Source organism: Diabrotica undecimpunctata, chromosome 1 (assembly GCF_040954645.1).
Source record: "Diabrotica undecimpunctata isolate CICGRU chromosome 1, icDiaUnde3, whole genome shotgun sequence".
Classification (NCBI taxonomy): Eukaryota; Metazoa; Arthropoda; class Insecta; order Coleoptera; family Chrysomelidae; genus Diabrotica; species Diabrotica undecimpunctata.
In genome coordinates this window covers 185,238,902-185,252,716 of record NC_092803.1, presented here as the reverse complement: position 1 = coordinate 185,252,716, position 13,815 = coordinate 185,238,902, and the positions used below count along the sequence as shown (strand labels likewise).

The window sequence follows — 13,815 nt, the reverse complement described above, 5'->3', positions numbered from 1 at the left end:
GCAGGAAGTGTGAACGAGAAGACGAAACTGTAGAGCATATCCTATGTGAATGCCCGGAGTTATCGTTAATACGAGAGTGACTTGTCCACCTTCCTAGAAATTGCAGGATGGACAAAGAGCTAAGAGTGACAGCTCCCTGGGAGGATGCACAATGGGTCAATTGTGGCCTAAGTGCTGTGAAACTTAACTGGCCCTCCCTACTCTTCAGATACAGATCGTTTGTTTCATATCCCCTCTTTTACATATCTCTGATAATATTAAACCTAAACAGTTATTTATTACATTTTTCTGATTATTATACCATGTTGACGCCTATGAAAGATCGAGCAGTTCCATATGGGTGCCGTATCAAAGAATATAGACGCATATAGCGTCTATATTCTTTGGTCGTATTATTAGCTGTGTTAGAGAAATTTGAACTCTAAGGTCTGTTTGCCATTATGCTAAATTTAGTACTGCATTTAGTACTAAAAAGATTTTATCTCCAATTGGATGCGCTCGCTGATTCAGTACTAAAAATTAGGGTATGTTCTAATTTCTTGTACTAAAAATGATGAAATATTACCTAAAAGTGAGGTTATTCTCAACTGGTCGTAACAATTTTTTAAACAAATTATTATTCATTCGTAAAAAGTTTATATGCCAAAGGGTCTTCTACTAATAATTTTTTATTCAACATATTTAATATTCCTTTTTTAAGGAATAATTTTTTCTCTACATACGCTTTTTTTAAGAAGTGTATGATTTTTTTCTTAAGCACCATTATTACAATTAAAGCTACTGCATATTTTAACTTCTTTTTCACCATCATTATTTACCTGTGTGTTTTGTTTACTCTAATCATAACAAACTTCATTGTTAGGTTATCAATACAAAATTGGTAGAGCGCATGCCTACATGCTAATTAAAATTAAGATAGTTGCAAACTAATAACTAAGAAACAAAAAGAGAAAACGTAAAATATGTTTTAATAACTAATATTTTTAGTACAGAAATAAGTACTGAAATTCGCATAATGGCAAGCGGACCTAAGGTTGGTGTTATGTAACAAAAACAAAATAACTTATTCAATCTTTTAAAACTTGTATTTTAAAAAAAGCTTCCGACCTAGAAATCGAAACATTAATAAAATATTTTTAATCATACAGTTGTGGTTAATTTATATTATACATTAATTACTAGAGTACATTAGACTTCACTAACAAAAAATATAAAAGAATTTAAAAAATATGTATCACAATTCACAATAAATTATTAATATCGATATGCAGAAGGGTCCAAATTTCTTTTAGCTAACTGTTTATCTATCCAGTTGGTAAACATTGGAACATTTACATACACTCCTGGAGTTCCGTTTTCTCCGCAGCCAATACCCCATGATACTATACCCATCTGATAAAATCTGTTGGGTTCGTTTGGGATCGGACATACTAGAGGACTACCGCCATCTCCTTTACATGTGTCTTTGTTCTCTTCACCACCGGCGCAAATGAAGCTTACATGTAGTCTGTAGAAGCTGCCCAGTCTGGTTTTCTTTAAAGAAGCTATACAGCTTTCTCTGCTGACTAATGGGAGATCTACTTTCTTTAAAATCGACGAATGTCTACCTTTCTTGAAAGTATCTTTTCCCCAACCGCTAGCAGTACACATCACATTATCCATTGCAAAATTTTGAGGAGGTAAGCAAATTATTCCTACGTTGTTTCTTAAAGTTACTGGTTCATTAAGAAACAACAGTGCAATGTCGTTCCTTAGAGATTTCAAAATAAAATTGGGATGAATTAACATCTCTCTTAAAGTAGTATCTTGGTGAGGCAACGGTTCATCCTGAGATTTTGTATCCCACTCCCCCACTCTTATGGTCAACAAAGTATGATCTAAGCCCAATACACAATGAGCTGCCGTCATCACTACTTCTGGATGAATAAGACTGCCCCCGCATCTGTAAATATTTCGATCTGGGCTAGTTGCATCTCTCAGCATTATAATCACTGACCAAGGTAGTTCTCCAAACTGAGAAAGATTAGAATCTGTTGTAATTCTGGGGGAAAACTCAATGGGTGTTTTAAATCCGCAACCCTTGTATAACATTGGTTTGATTAATGCGCTAGGAATCTCTAAGGGATTTTCACAACATACTTCCAAATAGTTGGCACATTCCTGTTTATCGATTCTAATGTCCATTTTGTCCTCACCAGTAACTAATGAGTCGTTATCTGCACATTGATTGGGAGAGACACATACACAAGGTGGTAGTGATTCTGATATAAAATTGTCTTCATTATTTTGGGATTTACTAGTAGAAACGATAGCAAGTATCGTTAGCAGTTTTGGAAACATTATTATGTATTTAATCTGAAATAAAAAGATATTTTCGGTAAAATAGTAGGCAAAATCTTATACTTATTGTACAAAAATTAGATAAATCTTAAAAGAGATCAATATAGTCTTGGTAACACATATGGGTCTATATTCTTTAGTATTGTAACAATTATTTGTAATAAATGTGATATTATGAAAATATCATATTTCCTTAATGAAATACAAGATTCCTAAAATTCCTACTAGATAGTTTATGTTTTGTAGAAGAATATTATTTTTATTTAATAAATAACTCCCACAAAACAGAAAGCAAAACAATATACAATTGATGTACCAATTTTTAGATTGTTATATCAACAGTATTCGAGGCCAGGAATTTTTAATAATAAAACATTCCTAACTGCCGATTGTGACGAGCAGTTATTAATAAGTAAAAGGCCATTTGTGTCAGTTACAAATGTAAAATAGTAGGCTTTGAAAATGACAGTTTTCATAGTATTACCTTTTTAATCGGTCTGTGTGGCTTGTCTTTATTGTTAAAAATGAATTTTTCTGTAGAAGAATGAACAGATATGATCTGGGTATTAGGAGAAAGTTCGAGAAATTGCTTACTTTTATCTAGAATATATCACGAACGATATCCTGAACGGAGAAGCCAAACGCAAGAGCTTTTAAAAATTAATGAATCGTTTTGTTCGCACTGGGTCAGTTGTATATGAAAAAAATGAGAGAACCAAAACTGTTCTAAGTGAAGAAAAGGAATATGATGTACTGATAGATACTACTAAAGATCCCCAAATTAGCACTTGTGAAATTTCACGTTAACATGACATTAGTAAAACTTCGGCGACAAAAATCCTTCGTAAACAAAAACTGCATCCTTACCGCATACACTTACATCAAGAATTGACAATTGATTATTATCAACGCAGATTAGCTTTTTATCAATGGTCTCAGCGGCAAGTGCAAAAGACAAGTTTTTTTCCAATAATCTGCTTTTTGGAGGTGAGACTATATTTCACAAAAATGGAACGGTGAATCGGCATCATTTTCATTATATGCATCAAGATCCCTTTTTTGTTGACACTCAGTCAAACTAGGTGGTCTATAAATGTTTCGGGTGGTATTGTTGGAGATTATGTGATTGGCCCACATTTTTTTGACGGTCGTGTGAGTGGTGCCATATATCTGGATTTTCTAAATAATCATTTGCCAATACTACTGAAAAATGTACCGCTTAATAGTCGACAACGAATGTGATTTTTACACGACGGTGCTCTGGTTCACCACACTGCTCCTATTTACAATAATCTAAATAATAACTTTCCTGAGAGGTGGAGTTTGGCCACCGCGATCACCGGAATTCTCCAAAATTGTTTTTTCATGTGGGGCTATATAAAAGACCTTATCGTCGCCTTAATCGGCAAAGTGCGTAACTCCACTTTTTTAACACTAGATTTATACACTAGAAAAGTCCATAAATCCAAGATTAAAGTGTTTGCCTTGCAATATCTTAAGTAAAAAATGGCGTATCTCCTTTCCAGCCAAATTGAGTCAGCAAACTTCGTAAATCTATCAGTTTGTTACGAAGTGTCAATGTGTGCACGTGTATAGTGAATTATTTAATAATTAGAACCGAGTTGGAACTCTAAAGCTCATTTATATAAAGTTTATAGAAACGCTGGGAAACAATTGATGAGAATATCCTAAGAGTAAATATAGACATATATGGGCACAAGATTACCATGATAGCCGCTTATGTCCCCTCTGATGATGCAACAATCAACGTGAAAGAAGATTTCTTTAAAAAAATCGAGGATATACTTAACAACATAGGAAAAAACAGAGAAATAATTATGCTTGGGGACTTCAATAGTAGAACGGGATATCAGAAAAACAGTAGAGTAGTAGGACCTTTTGGAGAAATGGCAACTAATGATAATGGCGGTAGACTTATACACTTATGTGAGAGCTATGAGTTAAAAATTAGCAATGGATTCTACAAACATAAGGACATACATAGATATACCTGGATTTAACAAACACGCAATCTAAAATCACTCATCGATTATATTATTAGTAAACAAAAATCTGTATTGCAGTGGAATGATGTAAGAGTTCTCCGAGGAATAACATGTGGATCCGATCACTACTTAGTAAGAGCGAAAATTTTGTTCCCACTTAAGATAATACACGGAGACCAAAACCTAGAAGACAAGCAAGACTTGCAGACAGTAGATACTCCGAAGTACAACTTCAATAGTTTTATAAATGATAGTACTAAACAGCTATATCAACGACGACTGGATGAAAAACTACGAGAAATAGAGAGACAAACATTTTCAGATTTTACGAGAATATTATTGCTAGTTTACACCAGGCCCCTAAGGAGACACTCGGGACACAGCAAAACAAAATTAGTAACAAAATATGGTGGAACGAAGAAATCGAATATATGGTAAAACAGAAAAAAGAACAGCATATAAAATGGCTAAATACAAAAAATACTGAAGACCATCAAGCTTACAAAGAAGCCGATAGACAACTACGAAAAATGATAAAACAAGAAAAGAATAAAACATGGGATCAGAAATGTCAAGAAATCAATACATACATCGGAGGGAAGCAATGTACAGAGGTATGGAATTTTATACAATCAGTAAAAAATACAGGAAAAGACAAAGCACACATACACACCATAAAACCAAGACAATGGAAAGATCACTATGAAAGCTTGCTGACAGAGACAAGACAAGAATACCTAGCGAACTCCCCAACACAGTCAGTACATATACAAGGAGAGGAAGCGAGGGTAGACATCGAAACAGTAAGGAAGGCTGTAATGACCCTAAAGAATGGTAAATCCGCTGGACCTGAGGGAATCTATGCTGAAATGCTTAAGAATGGAACTCATAAACTATTTGAAATATTAACTTATGTGATCAATCAGTGTCTAAATGGACACCCAGTACCAGAACAATGGAGAACGGCATACATGTCCTCAATAGACAAAAAGGGGGACAAAAGGAATTGTAATAATTATAGAGGCATATCGGTAACCAGCACCCTGAGCAGACTGTATGGACGAATTTTGAGAAATATGATCGAGGAAGAATATAAGCACAATGAAGAGGAAGAACAAAGCGGGTTCCGTACAGGAAGATCGTGCACCGATAACGTATTTTGTCTTAAACAAATAATAGAAAAAAGATCGGCTAAGAATCTAGAAACTCATATTACTTTTGTGGACCTGCAAAAAGCATATGACAACATCCCCTTAACAAAACTGTGGACAACGTTGAAAAGATCTAACATCAACCACACATTGATAAATGCTGTACAAGAACTATATAGAGACTCTAAAGCACAGATAAAAACAGGAAAATATCTAACGGAAGAATTCCTGGTTACAAAAGGCTTGCGACAGGGATGCTGTATCTCACCAACCTTATTCAAGATATATGTTGCAGCGGCATTGGAAAGATGGAAAAGAAAGGTACATAGGATGGGTATAGAGCTTAGCAATGAATGTATATATACACTCCAGTTTGCAGATGACCAGGTAGTGCTAGCGACCGACAGAGAAGACATGCACTACATGCTAAGAAAACTGATAGAAGAATATAACGACTGGGGAATGAATGTCAATACAACAAAAACCAAATATCTTTGTATTGGAAACGAGTCAGATAACATAGACCTCGAAAACGGACAACATATTTCCTGCTGTCAGAGCTATGACTACTTGGGTGTTGCCTTTGACAATACAGGAACTGATACACGGGAAATAGAAAAACGAATCACTCAAGCAAAGAAAGTCTTAGGATGTCTCAATAGTATACTGTGGAGTAAAGAGATAACGAAAGGAAGGAAATTTAATATATATGAGACCATGATTAAAACTACTCTTCTTTATGGCGCTGAAACATGGAGAATTAGTGAAAAGAACAAAAAGCGAATAGAAGCAGTAAAGATGGATGCAATGAGAAGATCTTTAGGTATTTCCAGACGAGACCGAATCAGAAATGATGTAATAAAACAGCGTATGGGAATAGAAGGAAATATAACTCAAGATATAGAGAAGAAACAATTAAGGTGGTATGGGCATGTTCAACGGATGCCAGCATCAAGACTCCCCAAAAAAGTAATAGAATGGCAACCGATAGGTCGACGGAAAAGAGGAAAACCCAGATTAGAATGGCAACACGGCGTAAACAAGTCCATGAGCGAAAGAAATTTAACAACAAACGACTGCGAAGATAGGAAGAGATGGTGTTTAGGTATCGGACAACGTCGAAAGACGTTCTAAACCGATGTATATATTATAGAAACGACTACTGCAAAATACACAATCATACAGCTGTATCAATTGCCACATTCTATAAGGAATTCGATAAGCAAAGCAACGGCTGTCACTTTATCAACCGAAAAAGGATCTATGCGACAAATTTGTCGCTTATCAAACAGGCAATTCAACAGAAGATGAATACAATGAACACATAACACTAAAAAATGAAGCAAGAAATGAAAAGAGTGCAGATAAGGAGTCTCAACATGAAGTTTTAACAATGGATCTTCAATCAGTTTTGCTCTCTCCAAAATCCAATGTTTCGGCGCTTTATTACAAGACCAAACTTATCGTCCATAATTTCACACTATTTGACATTAAGCGCAAACAAGGCTACTGTTACCTTTGGAATGAGAGTGAGGCGGATTGACAAGCAACGAATTTACAAGTATAATAATTCTAATTCATTTTTTGGAGGGACATGTGAAAGAACATCAATTAGAAAATCAAAGTAACGTTAACATAATACTATGGAGTGACGGCTGCGGTTATCAAAACCGAAACGTTACTTTGTCAAATGGTCTATTTAATTTTGCACTGGAAAAGGGTGTAAGTGTGATACAGAAATATTTACATAAGGGCCATACTCAAATGGAAGTGGACAGAGTTCATTCCGTTATTGAAAGAAAGATTCGAAACAAGAAAATCAATATTCCCGCAGATTACGTATTTATCTGCAAAGCAGCATATCAAAAAGCTCCTTACAGAGTTGAATACCTTATGCACGACTTCTTAAAAAAATATGATGAATTGAAATATTTTAAATCCAATAGACCAGGAAAAATCTCTGGACAATTGGTAATCGACCTAAAAGCATTGAAATATTCCAACGATGGAGTGTTTTTTAAACTTCGACATTCAGAGAACGATTGGCAAACTCTTCCAATAAGACTGAACATAAGCAGCATTCAAGCAACTAATACAGATAATATATCGGCATTACACAAACAAAGACTAAAAATTAAAGCAGAAAAATATGCACACCTCCAACAACTTAAGACGAGCATGGAAAACGATTATCACGATTTCTATAATAATTTACCTCATCATTAGTTAATTCTATTTAGTTTTTAAGTTTTCTTAATGTTCTACTTTTTCATCCTTTTTAGTTTTTAAGTTCATAAATCTTATGCTTTCATGAATAAACATGTTTTTATGTTGATTTTTTATTGCATAATATTTCATTTTAAATGGTAAGAAAAATGAGTATCTCCAATTTTTAAGCTGAAATACAAAAAAGCAATCTGCGTATCTCCATTTTCTTTTAAATTCTTGCGATTTAAATTAAAATATTAAAAAAGTATCTAATACTTTCCACCTTTATGATATTTTCTAATCAACAAAAACTATAACTATGGTCAACGTAAATACATTTAAAGGTAAAGTCGTTTTTAAATCGTTTTTTGTGTCTCCTGTAAAATATGTATGAAAGGAGTTACGCACTATGCCGATTAAGCCGATGTTATATACAGAATAAGAGAAGCTTTTAATAAAATTGACTTAAAATGTTAAGAAATGTGGCTCGGTCATTTGAATATCGGTTACAAACGTGTATAGACGTTGAAGATGGACATTTTGAACATTTACTTTGGACTTATCTCCTTAATATCACATTAATTGTTACATTCATTAAATATTATTATGGTTTGCTGGTTACTTATTAAATAAAAATATTTTTTTTATATTATCACTCAATACTCAATACTTATTTCTACTTACAAAAGAGGAAAAATTACGTATTCCCGAAATTTAAAGAAAACTAAAAATTTCTCGGAAAATAACGAGTTTATCTATAGGGAATGCTATATAAAAATGAAAAGGTATCATAAATAAAATGTTTCTAAAAACTAAAATACAGGGTGATTCATTTAAAAAATTGAGAAAATCGTAATTTTGTTTTGTAGTTTACCCTGTATACAAATTTTAGTCAATGACTTCAAATAAACTTAATTTAAAAACTACAATATATTGTTTAAATTATTATATAAAATAAATAATTGTTTATGTATTATTTCTTTATATATATGGTGTTGATTTCATGAAGATTTCGAAATAAAAATGGTCATAACTTGCTCTGTGTAGTAATGCAAAGATAATTATATTAGAACAATAATTATGAGAGGAATATAAATATGAAAAAATTGATAGGGTGTCTCATTTAAAAAATTGTATGTTTACTATACCACGTAGGCATTAATCACACTGTAGAATTCTACATATTTTCGAAGTATGGAGAATATCATTGCCTACATTTTTTCTAAATAAGTTTTTTGGATATCTTGTACTACAATGGAATTATCGACCAATGTCGAACTAAAAACTCACCCTGTATATGTGCAAATTTCGCTGTGAAGCTACTGAATACGCCTATGATGTTAGAATGGTGTTTAAATGTAAATAAATCTTGTATAATGCCCTAAAACACATAGGACCAGGAAAGTAAAATAGTCAAGAATGCAGGAAAGGGGGATAATCGTCTCTAACATTTTATTATTAGATGAAACGAAATGGCTTTTATTGTTACAACATTCATACAAGACTTTACGATATAATATTTTTATTCTCATAATATACTAGGTGAATGTTTATTTTTAACAAAATTAATAATCTAAAAACTTACTTTAACTTAAAAACACTTTTTATCCTACTTTCACTACTTGATTTAGACTTAAACTAGCTGTAATAATAGACAATAGGACCTACAAAAAAATAATTACCTGTATATATCACGTGTTACTAGGTAATTAAAAGCCCATTACCATTTTTGAGTTTCCAATCTTGGTAGAATATGTATACATATAAATATGCTGTATAACAAAGATTTAATGGATTTATTTAGGACGTTGGAATACATGAGAATGTTAATACAGGTTGTTTTTGATTGTTACGCTCTACAGATTATACAGGGTGAGTCATAACTATTGGGACATAGACTAAGGACAGGTTATTTGGACCAAAATATGGCTATTGGGCCAACTATGCCTTAATAAAATGTTGCTGAGAAAAAAGATACAGGGTGTTAAACTTAATTTTTGTTTTTCGTTTTTTGCTAATAGTTTCCCTGTATATTTATAAATTGCTATCAAAATTGGCACAGAGGCATAATCTTAGACAAGAAATAGTATTTTATTTACAATTCCACTATCAAATACCAAACTAATAAACAAAGTTGCAACTAACGTAAGGTTTCCGTTTTGACGATAAATCAAAACTAAACACACTTTAACTTAAAAGAACTCACAAAAACTCAAACTAAATGTTCTACGTGGTCTCCTCCGATTTCTATGCCTTTTCTAATTCTTTTTATAAAGGATTTTCGGACGTTAAAAAAAATATTATTCTGTCCCCTTATAAGATTAGCTGCATTTTGAATGTATCTCCAAAGTTCGTCTCGTGTATTAATTTCGTTGGCATAAATTAAGGACTTCATATGTCCCCAAAAATAAAAATCTAGTGGGTTGTACTCAGGACTTCTTGGTGGCCATTGAAAATCACTGCCTCTGCCAATCCATCGTTGAGGAAATACGTCATTAAGATGATTTCTAACAGCTAATGAAAAATGAGGTGGCGCTCCATCCTGCATAAACCACATTTTTCTTCTTACATCTAGTGACAGATCATCTAAAATATCACTAAGAGTATTTTCCAAAAAGAATAAATAAGAATCTCCATTTAAATTCGGAGGAAGAACATAAGGCCCTAGTAGTTGGTCGCCTATAATGCCACACCAAATATTCAATTTAAACTCATGCTGAAAATGTCTAGCTTTAATAGCATGCGGGTTTTCTTCTTCCCAATAATGACTATTTCGCCAATTAAAAACCCCTCTGGTAAAAGTTGCTTCGTCGGTGAACATAATATTCTTAATAAAGTGTCTGTCATTGCGATGTTTATTCAGAATACGTTGGCAAAACTGTAACCGTCGTGGAAGATCTGTTGGAAGTAAATTTTGAACAGGAGTGAAGTGATAAGGATAAAGGTTCTCTTTTTTTAGAATTCTAGCAATAGACGACTGACTTACTCCTGTTGCTGCTGATAGATGTCGTGAACTTATTTCAGGATTTTCATCTACTCGAACCAAAGTTCATCTTCTTGATTAGGTGTGATTTGTTTCGGTCGACCACCCCAATTTTTAGTGTGAAATGACCCAGTTTTACCTAAACTACGATATAATCTTGCAAAAGTTTTGTGATTTGGTTGCCTTCTGTTTGAGTATAACATTCCATACCTTCTGGCTGCCGAGCGACCGCAAAAATTTTCTTGTGCGTATACGCAAATCATATCTCGCATTTCTTCATTAGTAAAATGATTATGACGAGGCATTTCAATCAAAAAAGTAATGATTTCTTTTAAAAAATGCAACATTACACTACACTGTCACATCAAAAATAATTTACTCTGAACAAATGACATTTACCAACAACAATTATCTGACAGTCCAAAGCATACTTTTCATAAATGAAATAATATTTGAAATCCTTTTTTAAGAGTCTAAGCAGTTCGACTGCGTTTTCACCGAAAACGGTTGAAATTATCATGTTTAAACAAGAGTACCAATTTTACGTAAAAATGATGTTTACGTCATATTTTCTAATAAAAATTACTAAAAAGTTTCATCAGAAAAAGTTTAGACTCAATTTGACCATTAGGAATGATCCACGTGGCGCCCTCTATGACAAAACGTAAAATGGTAAATAAAATACTATTTCTTGTCTAAGATTATGCCTCTGTGCCAATTTTGATAGCAATTTATAAATATACAGGGAAACTATTAGCAAAAAACGAAAAACAAAAATTAACTTTAACACCCTGTATCTTTTTTCTCAGCAACATTTTATTAAGGCATATTTGGCCCAATAGCCATATTTTGGTCCAAATAACCTGTCCTTAGTCTATGTCCCAATAGTTATGACTCACCCTGTACAGTGGACGGCCGTAGCTCAGCGGCAAGATACTGGCATTCTAAAGGTGCTTCTAAACGAGCAATAATTTACTGCAATATATTGTTCCAATACTAGCAACAACGGCATAGTCATTTATGACAACATTGATTGCAGAAGATGGCTCAACAACAGTGTGGCCCGTAAATTTATTTGTAAACGGGCAATAAAATCGGAGAATAATGGATGACAAAATCATACTCGCCACAGCGGCTTATGTTGTGTTAAAGAAAAATAAAGATTCGGATTCTGGATTCGACCTTACAGTACAAGTGGCCTTACACTTGGAATTCTTCGAAGTTGCTTACGGGTTCCTTCAGTTTTCTTTCCTCATGACCTTACACTCGGAACTTAAATACTAGGTCACTAATTCTCCAATTTCCCAATTATCGATCAAAATCGATTAAAAACAGGCTTTACTTTTTTTAATTGGAAATTCTACCAACTGCGCCACTTTTATTCTGTATGAGATTATGTGTATTCGTTGGAGAATTAAGTAACGAAACTCTGAATGCAATGCAAGTTTATTTAGTTGTTAACAGCTTAGGGTAACAAACTATTTCTTAAAACCTCTCATAGTCCTTGAACATATCGCTGACACCTCGAAATTATCAGCGTGGGTGTTTATCATTTCCGATGTAGTCTAAATATTGAGATAAAAACACACACAGTGGCGTGCTCGCCATAACATTTATAACTGTTTAACGGTAAAGGGTGATTCGTTTTGTGCTAAGTTTTCTTAGGTTATATTATAGTTTACCGGTTGCATTTTAAGAGTTTATAGGACTTTTTCGGCTTATTTTGAAAAATCTTTTGTAGTCATCAACTAGTAAGGCTTCTAAATATCATATACCTAGTGATATAAATAGTATTGAAATTTATACTGATGAGTATTTTGAAGGTCGTTGATTCTTGCGTATGATATATAATACGCTGGGCAATCGTGGTAACTAATCAATATTGTTTCTCTTTTAGAAAAAATGACGAAAAATTATATGACAGGATATAACAGACGGGTGTACGTATCGCAACACAGGTACTACGGGGAGGCTGGAGCCCCGTTTTACTTTATGTAACACGCCACCCTCAAATGGTGTCGAACTCGTAGGGGTTAGTGGTTCCGCTAACGGTCGTATACCGAAAGGCCAGGTAGACCAGGGTCCAGCCAATGTTCTTACATTGGAGGGTACACGAATTTTCTCAATGTGACTGAATCTCAGGAATCAGGTAACAAAAGAAAAAGGGAGGTTGCAAAAATTTCACAACATTCTGAAAACAGAAAAAATCTATGAAAAGAATCGATCGTAAGTGGGAAGAAAAAAACTGGAAAAAGGAGCCAAAAATAATATTTTCAAAAAAAAATCTCCATATACTAAATGAATGGAAACAACAAAATTTGAAGCCAATCGATGTGTTTAAATTATTTTTTGATGAAAAATGCATGACCTATCTTTATAAAGAAACGGTTAAGTATGCTTTACAAACATTATTCAATTTATCTTTGTCCGTTCATGATTTATATAAATACTTTGGCATCCTTATTCTCTCTGGATACCACCCATTGCCATCTTAGGAGAATGTATTGGGAATGTCAGGGGGACTCTCACTCACATCTAGTAATACCATGAGTCGAAACAGATTTGAACAGATTAATAGATTTTTACACTTTAACGATAATACCTACGTTGTATCAACAAATCAATAAAGTGTTTAAAGTTAAAACCCTAATTGACCATCTAAATGAACGTTTTCATCATTACCTCCATCCAGTGAACGGAAGTTTCTCAGTGGACGAAGTGGAGCCGTATTATGGACATTATTCAATAAAGCAGTTCATTCGAGGAAAACCCATCTATTACGGATATAAATTCTGGTGCGTTGCGACCAATAAAGTGAATATGACAATAATGAAGTTACTATGGCAACTTATTTTTCAACTCCAGAAATATTTACTATAGGAAACTAACAGATGGTCCAGAAAAGACAGAAAAATTATAGCGGTCCCTTAACCAAACCTTGTGCAAGTTTATAGCAAGGGAATGGATGGTGTAGACTTATTCGATAAGATAAGAGGTTTATATAGGATATTTAGATTTTGCTTGCACGGGGCAGTAGTCAACATGTGGCTTCTTTACCTTTACGCAACATATTGAGGCAATTTCTTTAATAAAATTTACAGGTGAACTGTGGAGGCCCTGCTGACAG

The 13,815-nt window shown here is 33.6% G+C and overlaps 1 protein-coding gene across 2 annotated transcripts; it reads right to left on the bottom strand.

Moving 5' to 3' along the window:
• Positions 1–1,072: 1,072 nt before the first annotated feature.
• On the bottom strand, positions 1,073–9,361 carry LOC140432697 (phenoloxidase-activating factor 2-like). 2 transcript variants are annotated; one of them, XM_072520761.1, is made up of 3 exons: positions 9,291–9,338; positions 8,996–9,086; positions 1,073–2,355 (listed from the first exon to the last, which is right to left on the bottom strand). In XM_072520761.1, the coding sequence occupies exon 3, from the start codon at positions 2,338–2,340 to the stop codon at positions 1,255–1,257; it is 1,086 nt and encodes a 361-aa protein (XP_072376862.1). In that variant the 5' UTR covers positions 2,341–2,355; positions 8,996–9,086; positions 9,291–9,338; the 3' UTR covers positions 1,073–1,254. The 2 variants fall into 2 exon arrangements, with proteins under 2 accessions (XP_072376862.1, XP_072376861.1); XM_072520760.1 differs by lacking the exon at positions 8,996–9,086 and having other exon boundaries at positions 9,291–9,361.
• Between the last annotated feature and the right edge of the window lie 4,454 nt (positions 9,362–13,815).

What these genes read in the sequence shown, in the direction of transcription:
- LOC140432697 (XM_072520760.1), bottom strand. Translation starts at nt 2,340, where the DNA reads ATGTTTCCAAAACTGCTAACGATACTTGCTATCGTTTCTACTAGTAAA.